General features: G+C 44.0%; 1 protein-coding gene across 1 annotated transcript in view; it reads left to right on the top strand.

Annotated features, from left to right (window-relative positions):
* Window positions 1–13,591, top strand: part of LDLRAP1 (low density lipoprotein receptor adaptor protein 1) — an 89,446-nt gene that overhangs the window by 36,438 nt on the left and 39,417 nt on the right. Inside the window, exons 2-3 of the mRNA XM_087727237.1 lie at window positions 6,498–6,640; window positions 11,330–11,442. Of these exons, the coding sequence (XP_087583363.1) occupies window positions 6,498–6,640; window positions 11,330–11,442 (256 nt within the window). The remainder of the gene's footprint in view (window positions 1–6,497; window positions 6,641–11,329; window positions 11,443–13,591) is intronic.

Below are 13,591 nucleotides of genomic sequence, written 5' to 3'. Positions count from 1 at the left end.
ATGCTGTCGTTCCTTGTGAATCATCGTCCTTATTTTCCTTTGGACTTACTTTTACTACTGGCACCAAAGGGAGCCATCCAGGATAATCTCACAGGGTGTGTGAAGTGTGAGCTCTGAGAAAGCCATCCAGCACAAAGCATCAGTGGAGTTGCAGAGTGTTGGAAAGATTAGCCTTGTGCCTGGGTGCCAGCCTTCAAAGAAGGCAGGTCAGGAAACAGATGCCACCAGAAATAATGACATTGATGATTAATGTTACAAATTGTAGATATAGACTGTTCAGGTGATCCTCAGCTTATGACCACAATTGGAACTGGAACGTCTGTCGTTAAGTGAGGCAGTTGTTTGTTGTGCTTGATTTTATGAACTGGAATGAACTCCCCACAGGGATTCGGACCCTCACCTCTCTCCAGGCCTTCCGAAAAGCCGTCGAAACCTGGCTTTGCTGGCAGGCCTGGGGGTGATGAGTTCCCTCCCCTCTCGACATGTATGGTTGTACGACTGTTGTCTACTTTTATTATTTGTATTTTGTCTTTTATGTTCCCCCTTTTTTTCCCCTTTGAATTGTTCGCCGCCCTGAGTCCTCCCGGAGAAGGGCGGCATACAAATAATAAAATACCAATACCAATGACCTTTTTTTGGCACACTCGTTAAGCAAATCGCGGCAGTCATTAAGTGAATCATGTGGCTCTTAAGTAAATCCGGCTTCCTGCATTGATGTTGCTTGACAGAAACTGGTGATCAAATGGTGATCAGGTGACCCTCAAATGTTGCAACCATTGTAAAGGTGCGCTGTTTGCCAAGCGCCTGACTTTTGATCAAGTGGCCATGGGGATGCTGCAACGTTAGTGTCAGAATGGGTTACTTACAAGATGGGTAAAGATACCATAGTCCAGAGTGTCAAACGGAAGGCCCGCGGGCCGGAACCAGCCCACAAGGTGCTTAGTTCTGGCTCACGAGCCCACCCTGGAAAAAGCAAAAGACCGGCCCACAGTGCCTCTGCCAGTGAAAAGGGAGCTCCGTGCTCCGATTTTGGCTGCGACGGCCTTCTGTCACCCTCTGCTAGCAAAAACGGAGCTCGGGGAGGCAGTGCGCGACCTGCTCAGGCTCCGTTTTCGTTGGCAGAGGGTTGCCGGAGTGGAAAAAAAATGGAGTGTTGCTGAGTTGAAGATCTGGCCATGCCCCCTGGCCATGATGCCGCCCCCCCCCCCTGGGAGGTCAAACAGGTCCTGACAGGTATGGTTGTACCGGTAGTGCCCCGGAGCAGCTGAGAGCATAACGCTACAGTGGCTCGTTTGGCCCACCCGCCACTCTATAGCTGTATTTAATGCCAAAAGGCACACTAAGCACGCGCGCACAGCGTGCAGAGCCTGTGTGCGCCCCAACAAGCAGCGCATGTCTGGCCCGTGCACGTACAGACTGCGATCAGTAAGAGCGACAGTAAGAGGAACCCAGCACTGAACACAATCCTGATGCAGCCCTCCATGAAATTGAGTTTGACACCCCTGCCATAGTCACTTTTAAAACTTATTTTTATCCTCCTTTTTTAAATACAACTCAAGGCAGTGAATGTACACATATTCCTTCCTCTTCCTATTTCCCCCAAAACAACCCTGTGAGGTTGATTGGACCAGGAGAGAATGACTGGCCCAAAATCTCCCAACCAACTTTCATGGCTAAGGTGCAACTAGAACTCATAGCCTCCTGGTTTCTAAGCCAGCACCTTGACCACTGCTGACTCTCTTCCTCTTCTTAATTGTCTCAATCTTTTCAATCTTCTTGATCTTTTCCTTTAATACTGTTTTTACCTTACCTATTTTGCTACTTTATTTTTATTAGTCCATGATTATAATATCTATAAATATCTGTAAGTATCTATTTATGGAAATACCTCTTATATCTCCTTGGCTTGCTATGGAAAGCTTGCAGGGAGAATCTGTTTGCAGGATTTTCAGACCGAGAAAATATCCCTCTCCGTCTCTCTTCCCCCTTTCAAATTGGTGCTAAAAGATAAATTCATTTGAACTCAACTGCTGGCAATTGCACGGCTGCATTCCCGCAGGTGTTCTTGACAGCAGCATAGAAGAGAATTGGCATCTGTTTTTTATTTTAGTCCCCTGTTAGAGACTAATTGCTTATCTCTCTCCTGTCATCATTTAGATAGAACGTATTTTTGGTCAGGGCAATTGTGTAGCCCATTGTGGGCTCATTCCAGGCATAAGTGACCTGCGTTGCGGGAGACTTTTTGTTTAGCCTTCCTGGGTTCACAGCAGTTTTCTTCCACAGCGGTGTGCATTGTATGTGTATGTGAGAGAAAATTAACAGCTCTGCAAAAAGAATGTTCCCCTCCCCCCTGCTGTCTATAATTGCTTTTGTGGGGGGGATGCTGGCTAAGATGCTGAGCTTGTCGATTAGAAAGGTCAGCAATTCAGTGGTTTGAATCCCTAGCACCACGTAATGGAGTGAGCTCCTGTTCCTTGTCCCAACTTCTGCAACCTAGCAGTTTGAAAGCACGTAAAAAATGTAAGTAGAAAAAATAGGAGCCACCTTTGGTGGGAAGGTAACAACGTTCTGTGTGCCTTCGGCGTTTAGTCATGCCGACCACATGACCACAGAGACGTCTTTGGACAGTGCTGGCTCTTTGGCTTTGAAACGGAGATGAGCACCGCCCCCTAGAGTCAGGAACGACTAGCACATATGTGTGAGGGGAACCTTTACCTTTATAATTGCTTTTTGACCACAGTAGTTTTCTCCAACCTGTTGTGCTCTGGATGTTGCTGGACCTCAGCCCCATCCAGGGCGTTGGGAAACCTGACCCAGCACATTGTAAAAGATTAATAGACCATGTAACAATGTTGCTGTAGATAGACGCTGGTCCTCATCCTTGTCATTCAGCTCTCTGTCAATGTGGACGGAGAATTACAGGATTTGGACACATCTGGAGTGGTCTGGACTAAGAAAGGCTATTTTGGTAGAAGAAGGAAGGTCAGGTTAAGGACTGGTAGGAAACATGGAGCATTTCCCAGTCTGGAGACCACCAGAAGCGCGCCAGTTTTGGTGTAGTAGTGGTTAAGGCACCAGGCTAGAAATCAAGAGACGGTGAGTTCAAATCCTGCCTTAGCCATGAAACCCAGCTGGGTGACCTTAGGCCAGACTCCGTGTCAGACACATTTGCAGCCTTGAGTCAAGACTAAGTCATTGTTTATGTGTCCATGTAAAATCATCTTGGAGGTGTCTACTCCAAAATAAATTTCGGTGGTTTAACAATACAGAACAGAACAGAGCAGAATTCTTGATTGGACACACAAGGAATTTGTCTTTGGTGCATATGCTCTCAGTGTACATAAAAATAAAAGATATACTGATCAAGAATCATAAGGTACAACACTTAATGATTGTCATAGGGTTCAAATAAGAAATCAGGAAACAATATCAATATAAATCATAAGGATACAAGCAACAAAGTTACAGTCCTGCAGTCATAAGTGGGAGGAGATGGGTGATAGGAAGTGGATGGTTTGACAGTGGGGAGGGAATTGTTTGTTTAGCAGAGTTATGGCATTTGGGAAAAAGCTGTCCTTGTATCTAGTTGTCTTGGTGTGCAGTGCTCTATAGCCTCGTTTTGAGGGTAGGAATTGAAACAATTTATGTTCAGGATGTGAGGAGTCTGTAGATATTTTCACTGCCCTCTTTTTGACTCGTGCAGTGTAGAGGTCCTTGATGGAAGACAGGTTGGTAGTAATTGTTTTTTCTACAGTTTTAATTATCCTCTGAAGTCTGTGTCGGTCTTGTTGGGTTGCAGAGCCAAACCAGACCAAACAAGATTTGTTCACACTGTTTTGGGGCAGTGAGTCCAACCATGGATCTGGTCTTTACAACATGCTGAGCCTTCAATAAAACATCAGGATAGTATTCACATGGCATATGGGCAAATCAGTGGCTTAAGAGGATGGTCTGATTCCCACACTTTGCTGAGATGTTGGCTGGCTTCTCATACCACAAGCAACCCTTCCCATTATAATCTTCTCTGGTGTATTGCATGAACCCAGTTGCATTGTGCCACAACATCAAAGGAGTTTTTACATCAGCATGGTCAAGCTTTTATTTTCCTGCCAAGGGTTGCATTGCTTAAAGGGCGGGGTGTTGTCAGCTGCAGGCTGAGAGCTGACAGATGAAGCAGAGCCAAAATCATGTCTTGTTAGCACCATCTCTTTTCTTTAATTTACTTTTAACACTTTTTCTCTCTCCCTTCCAAGTAGTAAGTCCCCAGGGGTGGCTCTTCCTAGGGATCTGATCTGTTGCAAAGAAAAGTTTTGAAATCAGTTCAAAAACTGTTTCATGTTAAGACAAGAGTCATATGTACCTAGATTTAGTAGGAGACGATAATAGCCATCAACAGACACATAGAGGTAAACAACATCTACATGCCACTCAAAAGAAACAACCAAAAAGCCCAACAGAAAACAAAAGTCCTAAATAGGTATCTCCAGCAGCAATTAAGGCCCATATGAGCAGAGATTACACCAATATTAACACTAGATCAACAATGAAATAAACTATATTACAATCTAGGAACTACCAACTCAAAAAAGCATGCTAAGAGTAAACAACAGCGAATCGATGAACCATCAAGGATATAAAATTAAGAGCAAACCCCACTCCATTCTAGCACTGATGATGTTATCTTGTATGGTGTTGAAATGTCTGCAAGAAGATAAATAAACTCAGAGAGCACCAAGGATCTTGCAGTTCAACTCTTGAGCTATACATATTCTCTTCTACCGATATGAAAATTGTAATTGGGGAAATGGAGAATTAAAAAATGCATGCTGTCATCTGAAGCGGGAAAGATTTCCATTTTTACATTATCATTATTATCTATCTTGCTATCTCTGCCCCCTCCTCTCTCTCAATCTATCTATATAAAAATGGCTGTTTCTGTGTGTGTTTGTGTGGGTGTGTTCCAGCATAACTCTGGAACTCCTCAAGAATTTCAACCAAACTTGGTACATAAATGACTTACTCTCTGGAAAAAAAAATACTGTGGGGGTAAGACACTCCTAACTACTCTTAGGGTCTGTGTATTCTGTTAAGATACAGCCTCTTGTGCCTTAAAATGTCTTCTACTGTACGGCGCAGTGGAGTTGCCATGGTAACAGCTTCACAGTGCTTCACAAGAGGACTCCTTCTGGTAAGCGGGAAAATACAACATTAGAAATTATGTTTGGTCCGGACATTTTCCCCCTATAAAAAATAATACCCTGGCAACACCGGGTTATAAGCTATTACAGGTTAAATTGTGCCCATTTAATTATTCACAATAGGGATTGCAGCATTGCCTGGCAACAGTTGTGGTGGCCAGGTTCCTGCCCTGTCTGCTGTGGGAACGACAGGCAGACCTTGACATCTACAGGCATACCACAATTCCTGAGATGATCCCAGGTCACCTCTGCAGATTCATGGCTGTGAGAAAGGCTGATGGCTTGCCCCCCTTGAAACCAGAGTGAGGTGTTCCTCCTGTGCCTCCCTGTCTGTTTTCTCCACCAAGAATACATCCACTTTATACGATAAAAGAAAACCTTGTATAAATCTGAGTTTGATAAAGCATTTTGTGAAAGTCTTCACCGATGCTGTACAATGACCCGTCATGGGTCAGTTCCTGTTTAACTGTTCAGACTTAACAAAGTCAAAAGTTGGCCATTGGACCCAGGTTAATGTGTCAGGATGCGGTGACGCTTATTTTCCTGAGAAAAGGTTCATTTATTCCTTAGTCAAGGGATGCTGCGTGCTTTCTTTGCTTGACTTTTGTTCCAAGAGCAGGGGTGTCAAACACAAGGCCCGCGGGCTGTATACGGCTGCAATGTGGTCGGATCTAGCCTGCAGGGCCATCTGGGAAAATGTAAGCGGCCTGCATCATGTGAGTTCGGTCTATGTGAAGAGGAAACATTGGGCCAGTGTGGCTTCGGGCCAGTCTACCCAAAGAGGAAATATGCCAGCAGTTTGGGGAGTGGCGTCAAGCTGGCCATGCCCACCTACTTGGCCACACCCCCATTCCTCCTCCCCACAAGGTCAACCACAGCCCTGATGTGGCCCTCAAGTTTGACACCCCTATTCTAGAGGCTGATGGATCTCTTTGTGTCTTCTTCTAGAAGCCCTGGGAGTGGGATGCATACTGACAGCAGCCACTGTTTCTAAGGGGGAAAAATAGAGTTGGGAAGGGACCTTGGAGGTCTCCTAGTTCAACCCCCTATTTCAGCAGGAGACCTTATAACCATTTCAGAAAGGTGACGGTCCAATCTATTCTTAAAAGCCTCCAGTGATGGAACACCCATTTCTGAGGACTACCTGCACTAATAGAACAAATGTTGCACACATTTCAACACAAATTGGGCTTGGCAATTTCTGGCTAGCGAGAAAATGCCGGAGCTCCTGTACAACATTCTTCCCAAAAGTCATTCCAAGTGGTCTTGATAATAACAAAAGTTCTTTTGATTTTATAGAACTCCCTGAGAACTGGACAGACACCCGAGAGACCTTACTGGAGGGCATGCTCTTCAACCTGAAGTACCTGGGCATGACATTGGTTGAGCAGCCCAAAGGAGAAGAATTATCTGCAACAGCTGTCAAAAGGATTGTGGCAACGGTGAGGGACCAAGGTCCAGTTTACATTCACGTCCTCTATAACTGTCTTCTATCGTCCCTAAGTCAGTGTTTCTCAGCCATGGCAACTTTAAGACTGGTGGACTTCAACTCCCAGAATTCCCCACCAGCTATGCTATGCTGGCTGGGGAATTCTGGGAGTTAAAAGTCTATCCATCGCTTCCCTAAGCAATCCAGGTCAGTGACCCATTGTTGTGAAAAATGTTCTGACCCTTAAAAAGCATGAAGCCGAGTCCTGATCCCAGCAAAACCTCTTTTATTTACAAGACTGTGAATTCCTTTCAATCACAGTCAGCAAGGCTTGGCAAACAGTTTTTCAGAGGAATATTTATCAACACAAACCTTATCTCGCTCGGAGAGCTGCCAGATAACTGGTTTCCAAATGCAGGGCAAGGCAACACTTGGCGCAGAGTCTCTTATAGTCACAAACAGAACTTTCCACTCTTGAAACGACCTAATGAACGAATTGTTTCCTGCAAAAGCCCACTCCTCATTCACTCCTCTTTTGTTTCCTATGGGAGGGGCCTAACCCTAACCCTTAACAACTGCAGTGATTCGCTTAACAACCGTGGCAAAGAAGGTCAAAAAATTGGGTGCGACTCATTTAACAACTCCCTTGCTTAGCAATGGAAATCCAGGTCCCAACAATCATAAAGGACAAACTGTAAAGTATTGATTAAAGGTAAAGGTTCCCCTTGCACATATGTGCTAGTTGTTCCCAACTCTAGGGAGCGGTGCTCATCTCCGTTTCAAAGCTGAAGAGCCAGGGCTGTCCGAAGACGTCTCTGTGGTCATGTGGCCGGCATGACTAACAGCACACGGAACACTGTTACCTTCCCACCAAAGGAGGTTCCTATTTTTCTATTTGCATTTGTATGTGCTTTAGAACTGCTAGGTTGACAGAAGCTGGGACAAGTAATGGGTGCTCACTCTGTGGTGCTAGGGATTCAAACCGCCAAACTGCCAACCTTTCTGATCAACAAGGTCAGCATCTTAGCCACTGAGCCACCACCTCCCTTAAAGTATTGATTGGATACATATATAAGCACAGCACATATACATACAACCCTCGACATATATCCCATTTAGCCCGTCCAGTTAGAACAGACAAAACATTTTCATTGCATCTGTCAGATTTAACTGAACTTTCTTAGTTATCAGCCGTCCCTTTTTCCAAATGATCCCTAAATTTTTTACTGTAATGCAAATTGCCATACCAGTCACACTGTACTCACCTTAAGAAGAAAAGTATTTGTCAGTTAAAAAAAGTTCAGTGACATTTTTCATTTGTTCCGCTATTGTTTCAAAAAGTGAAGCTTAATCAATACAGGACATTTTAATATAGATTTAAAAATCCTTTATAATCCATTCTAAATTTAAATACGTTTCTTCCTAGCAAAACTATGTTGTTGGTGTTTTTTTTTGGCATACTGTTATATAAGAAATGAAGTAGTGACCACATTTGCTAGGTGTTAAGGACATTTTCAGGGTTTTTTCTTTCTTTCACTGCCTGTTAATTGTTGTATTACAAGTAAAATCAGGTAGGAACAAATCAACTCTTCGCTTTCTTGATTAATTGTTGGGACCTTTTAATTCACCAGAATTTCAATTGTCAATTAAACCAATTAATGCTTGCAGTCCTGATTGTAACTCATGTTATCTACTTTTTTATTGAGCTGGGGTTTTGTTTTAATGACTTACTGAATTGTCCTGTTAGGAAAAAGACACATTGTGATTGGAATAGTTTTGCTCCTTCTGCAACAATTATTTGCACTGTTACCATCCTACAGAGTAGGCCTGCACAACCGAATAGAATAGAATCGCATAGAATAGAATTGTTTATTGGCCAACCTTTTCCTTGTGGACACACAAGGAATTTGTCTTTGGTGCATATGCTCTCAGTATACATAAGGAGAATAAAACACATTCATCAAGAATAAAAAGATACAACATTTAGTGATAGTCAAGGTTACTAATAAGCTATCAAATCATACTAGGAAACAAATAAAGCAATTTAATTTGAAAGATACAAGCAATAAGCTTATAGTTATCAGTGGGAAGAGATAAATACTAGGAAGGAAAAGAAGAATAATAGTAATACAGTCTTAGTAAATTATTTGAAAGTGTTGTGGGAATTAGTTGTTTAGCAGAGTGATGGCATTCGGGGAAAAAACTGTCTTTGTGTCTAGTTGTTCTGGTGTGCAGTGCCCTATAGTGTCGTTTTGAGAGTAGGAGTTGAAACAATTTATGTCCAGGATATGAGGAGTCTGTAGATATTTTCACAGCTCTCTTTTTGACTTGTGCAGCATACAGGTCCTCAATGGAAGGCAGGTTGATAGCAATTGGTTACCAATCTACCAATAATGGCTTGTGGATCATACCTAGCCTGCTAAGAAGCCTTGTCTGACCCAATGGCACTTTTCAAAAAGTCACTAAATTTGCTGCCTCCTGAAAGTTCCCCTGCCAAGCATCTCCAGTCCTTAACGCCTGCCAGTCTTGTGAGGTAGGCCAGACAAGAAGCACATCCCAGGAATACTAGCGCCTGTCTTTGTATCGTAAGGATAAATTAACAGAATCATGTAAGTCTAGACGTACATTTCTCCCCCCTCGCCTTTACAGTCTGAGAAACTAGGGAGAGTCCCTTCTGAGACGTTAGCTGCACTCCCATTACCAGTAGTCCTCGACTTATGAACACAGTTGAGCCCAAAATTTCTGTCGCTAAGCGAGATGGTTGTTAAGTGAGTTTTGCCCCATTTTACGACCTTTCTTGCCAGAATTGTTGAGAGAATCACTGCAGTTGTTAAATGGTTGTTAAATGAATCTGGCTTCCCCCTTGACTTTGCTTGTCAGTAGGTCGCAAAAGGGGACATTGCAATCGTCATAAATATGAGTCAGTTGCCAAGCGTCTGAATTTTGATCACCTAACTACAGGGAATGCTGCAATGAAGGATGTTCGTAAATCACTTTTGCGAGTGCTGTTGTAATTTTGAACGGTCACTAAACGAATTGTTATAAGTCAAGGACTACCGGTATTCCTGTGGGCTCAGCTGCCTCTTACCTATCTGTTTTCTAATCTGCAGCTCTTCCTCTCACTCCTACCTACCATTACACCACCACTCCGTAGAAATGAAATACAGAGAAACCTAACCATAAGACTTACATAAGGAATAGGAAATACTGTGAATGACCATGGAATACTAATTGGCTGTCTTTACAAAACTCACTTAACCTAGTTACTTTTCTGGGGTTGCGCAACACAGTGTGATGTAATTGAATGGGCTGGATTACGTAACTCCCTAAGTCACCCACAGATCTAACTAGGATTAAAAAAACAAAAAACCTAATCAAGCTTAGGCTGTACTGGAAGTGCGTTTGTAGATTTTTGCTGGAGCTGTTAAGGATGCAACGTGAACACAACCAAAGAAAGTTACAGGGGGATGCAAAGAAATGAGAGAGGAATGCAACGGAATAACCACAGGTCTTCTATGCGGCAACATTTTGTGAGATGTTCCATTGCTTAATACTTAATTGTCATGAGCTGGAAAGTGAAGTTGAAGGGCACGAGGTAGAAACGTGATTAACTAGCTCTGAAAGCCCACCAGAATTCACTTCATAAAATAGAGCAAGGGTGGGGGGGACGACTCAATTTTATTGAGGGCTGCATCAGGGTTGTGTTTGACCTTGGAGGGCCCGGGGGGGGGGGGGCGGAGGATGTGGTCATGATGGGATTGGCCGTGGCCATGGTGGGCATAACACAGGTCACGGGTTGGGGCACCTGTGGTAGCCAAGTGCTAATGCAAGACTTCCTGGAAACCCTCCCTCACTGTCATTTTAATCTTCCTTCCTTCCTTCCTTCCTTCCTTCCTTCCTTCCTTCCTTCCTTCCTTCCTTCCTTCCTTCCTTCCTTCTTTCCTTCCTTTTCCTCTTTTTACTTCCCTTTTCATTCTCCTTTCTTCTTCCTTTCCCTCATTTCCTTGTTTTTCCTTCCTTGCTCTCTTCCCACATTCCCATCTTTTTCTTGGTCTTTCTTCTTTCCCTTTCTCCTTTCCTGTCCCTTCTTGCATGCTCAAATGCAAAAGGGGAAAGATTTCTCCTTTTGTTTTGTTTTTTTACTTTGTTTTGAGAGCCCTCTGCCAGCGAAAACAGAGCCCTGAGGGGGAGGCGCACCTGGCCCACCGTGACCCAAAAACGGGATCTAAGCACCCTGCAGACTGGATCCAGCCCCCAGGCCTTGAGTTTGACACCCCTGAAATAGAGTTCGTAAATTCATAAAAACAGTTGCAGATTTAGAGGATCAGACTTGAGTCAAATGGTGATAGATTATAGAAGGAGTTTCATTCATTCTTGAATGAAAGACGCTTCATCTAACCTTGTTCTCTGTCAAATAAAGATGAAGGGTGTAAGTTGGTCCTTCCTAACGCCCTTGGCAGTCAGGAGAATTTATAGGGGGGGGGGGAAAGGTTTTCAGGGGTTCTCCAAGTTTTCCTTTAATGATGCAAGGCGTTTGCTTTGGTTTGGCCATATTTCTGTCTGTAGGCGAAGAAGAATAAAGGAAGCGGCTTAGAAGCAACTCTACAGTTGTCTTCCTTGGTTGGAGGCGCCTGACAGTAAGATGTTGAATTGATTTATCTTTGTGGCAACATCTAAATGCAGTTCTTTTCTCTCTTCCAAGGCAAAGGCCAGTGGGAAAAAACTCCGAAAAGTGACTGTGAAAGTATCACCCAGAGGGATCGTTCTCAGTGACAGCATAACAAATGAAGCCATTGAAAATGTGTCAATATACAGGTACGTCTCATCCATACCTTTCAAATCTTCAGAGCAAATACTTCAGCCAGGGATGGTGAATCTTTGATGGCATGTGAGCCATCTCCCCAGTTTAGCTCTGCTGTGCATTTGCACGTGCCTCCCATCGTGTGGGGAGCCAACATGCATTTGCGGGGCCATGCATCATGTGTGGGGCATGCAGGGGGACATGTGCGCATTTCTGGGGCACTACATGCACATGTGTAGGAGGTGGAGTGATTACGGGGGCCACACGGGGCAGAGCATATATGGGGCACATGCGCAGGGGTGGAATGCATGCGGAGCCCCACATGTGCATGCGCAGGGGGTGGGGTGAGTGCAGGGGCTGCACACACATCCATGGGGTGAGGCATGTGCAGGACACATGTACGGGGTGCATGTTTGCATGCACAGGGGTGGACGCATGGGGGAACACATGCATGCGCAGGGTTAGGTTTGTGCACAGGGGAGTAGGGCATGTGCAGGGGGCCATGCGCGCATAGCATTTGGGAGGTTCACTTTGGGCACTCAGTCCTGAAAAGGTTAACCATCACTGAAAGTACTCTCCCTTCCACGAAGAGCATTCGAAGGGATAACATTTGAAACTGCAATCAACATTGATGTGATGTATCATGACTTCCCCCCCCCTTCGCTAAACCGGGTGTGGGCGTGGCCAGCACATGACGCATCCGTCCCGCAGGCCGCGAGTTTGACAGCCCTGCTCTAAGGCAATCCTATCATATAATATTAGGCATCTATTATATGCATATCATTGCATCAAAATAACATTCTATTAAAACGGAGACGATGGAGCAATAGATGATCAGTATGGATAGATTTAATAATATGTTAAAGAACTGAGCTACTTTTATAATAACATTTTATGGATATACTTTTTGTTCCCACAAATGTCACTCAAGTCATTCATTATTCGATTTGCTTCATCATATTTTCTGGTTGATACACTCTCCCAAAGATGTTACATGTGTGTGTATGTGTGTGTGTAGTACCTTCCATTACTTAGTGATACAGTCATCATTAAGTAAGTTGTGCTGAAGTATTGATCTTGTTTGCAGGGCTGGTTAAGCAAATCCAGCATTAAATAATTTTGCCTCATTTTATGGCCTTTCTTGCTAAGGTTGTTAAGTGAATCACTGCAGTTGTTAAATTGGTCACACGAATGTGGCTTCCCCTCTGACTTTGCTTGTCAGAAGCTCGCAAAAGGGGACCACATGACCCCAGGACACTGCAACCGTCATAAACATGAGTCAGTTGCGAAGTGTCTGAATTTTGATCAGGTGGTCATGGTACTAAGTCACTTTTTTCAGTGCCCTTATAATTTCAAATGGTCACTAAATGAGCTGTTGTAACTTGAGGACTATCGGTAATTAATTAGGTGTTATGACAAGATTGTAGGGCTACTTTTAAGGAAGGAGTCGATTGGCCTTTAAACTCTGCTGCTGGAGAAGACTCCCGCGAGTCCCTTGGACTGCAAAGCCATCCAACCGGTCAGTCCTAGAAGAGATCAACCCTGACTGCTCTTTAGAAGGCCAGATCCTGAGGATGAAACTCAAATACTTTGGCCACCTAATGAGAAGGAAGGACTCCCTGGAGAAGACCTTCATGCTGGGAAAGATGGAGGGCAAAAGAAGAGGACAACAGAGAATGAGATGGCTGGATGGAGTCACTGAAGCATTAGGCGTGAGCTTAAATGGACTCCAGAGGATGGTAGAAGACAGGAAGGCCTGGAAGTACATTGTCCATGGGGTCATGATGGGTTGGACACGACTTCGCAACTAACAACAGCAACAACTTTACGAGGTTGACCAGACAGGAAACACAATCAGATGAACTAATTCTAGATGGGCTCCAGCATGAGTTTGAAAGCTCGGAAGACTAAATCTCTGGTCTCAGTGATGGACCCAGATAGGATCTTCAAGCTAATTCTACTTTACTGTAAAGCTACATTAACAGAACTTTGCAAGTCTGAAAGGACAGTTCTGCTGCTGCCGCTTTTAAAGTCTGAGAACTGTTCTGACCTAGGCTTCATGAAATCATGAAGCAGACTTCTTGTCCCAACAAAACCCCTTTTTTATTAAGCTAATGTGAATTCTTCTCATTCACATCCAACAAAGTCCCGGCAAACAGTCTT

The sequence above is a fragment of the Thamnophis sirtalis genome, unplaced genomic scaffold (assembly GCF_051295495.1).
Source record: "Thamnophis sirtalis isolate CommonGarterSnake01/CBP01778 unplaced genomic scaffold, rThaSir2_p1.2 scaffold_13, whole genome shotgun sequence".
Lineage (NCBI taxonomy): Eukaryota > Metazoa > Chordata > Lepidosauria > Squamata > Natricidae > Thamnophis > Thamnophis sirtalis.
This window is presented reverse-complemented; position numbering and strand designations above follow the sequence as displayed.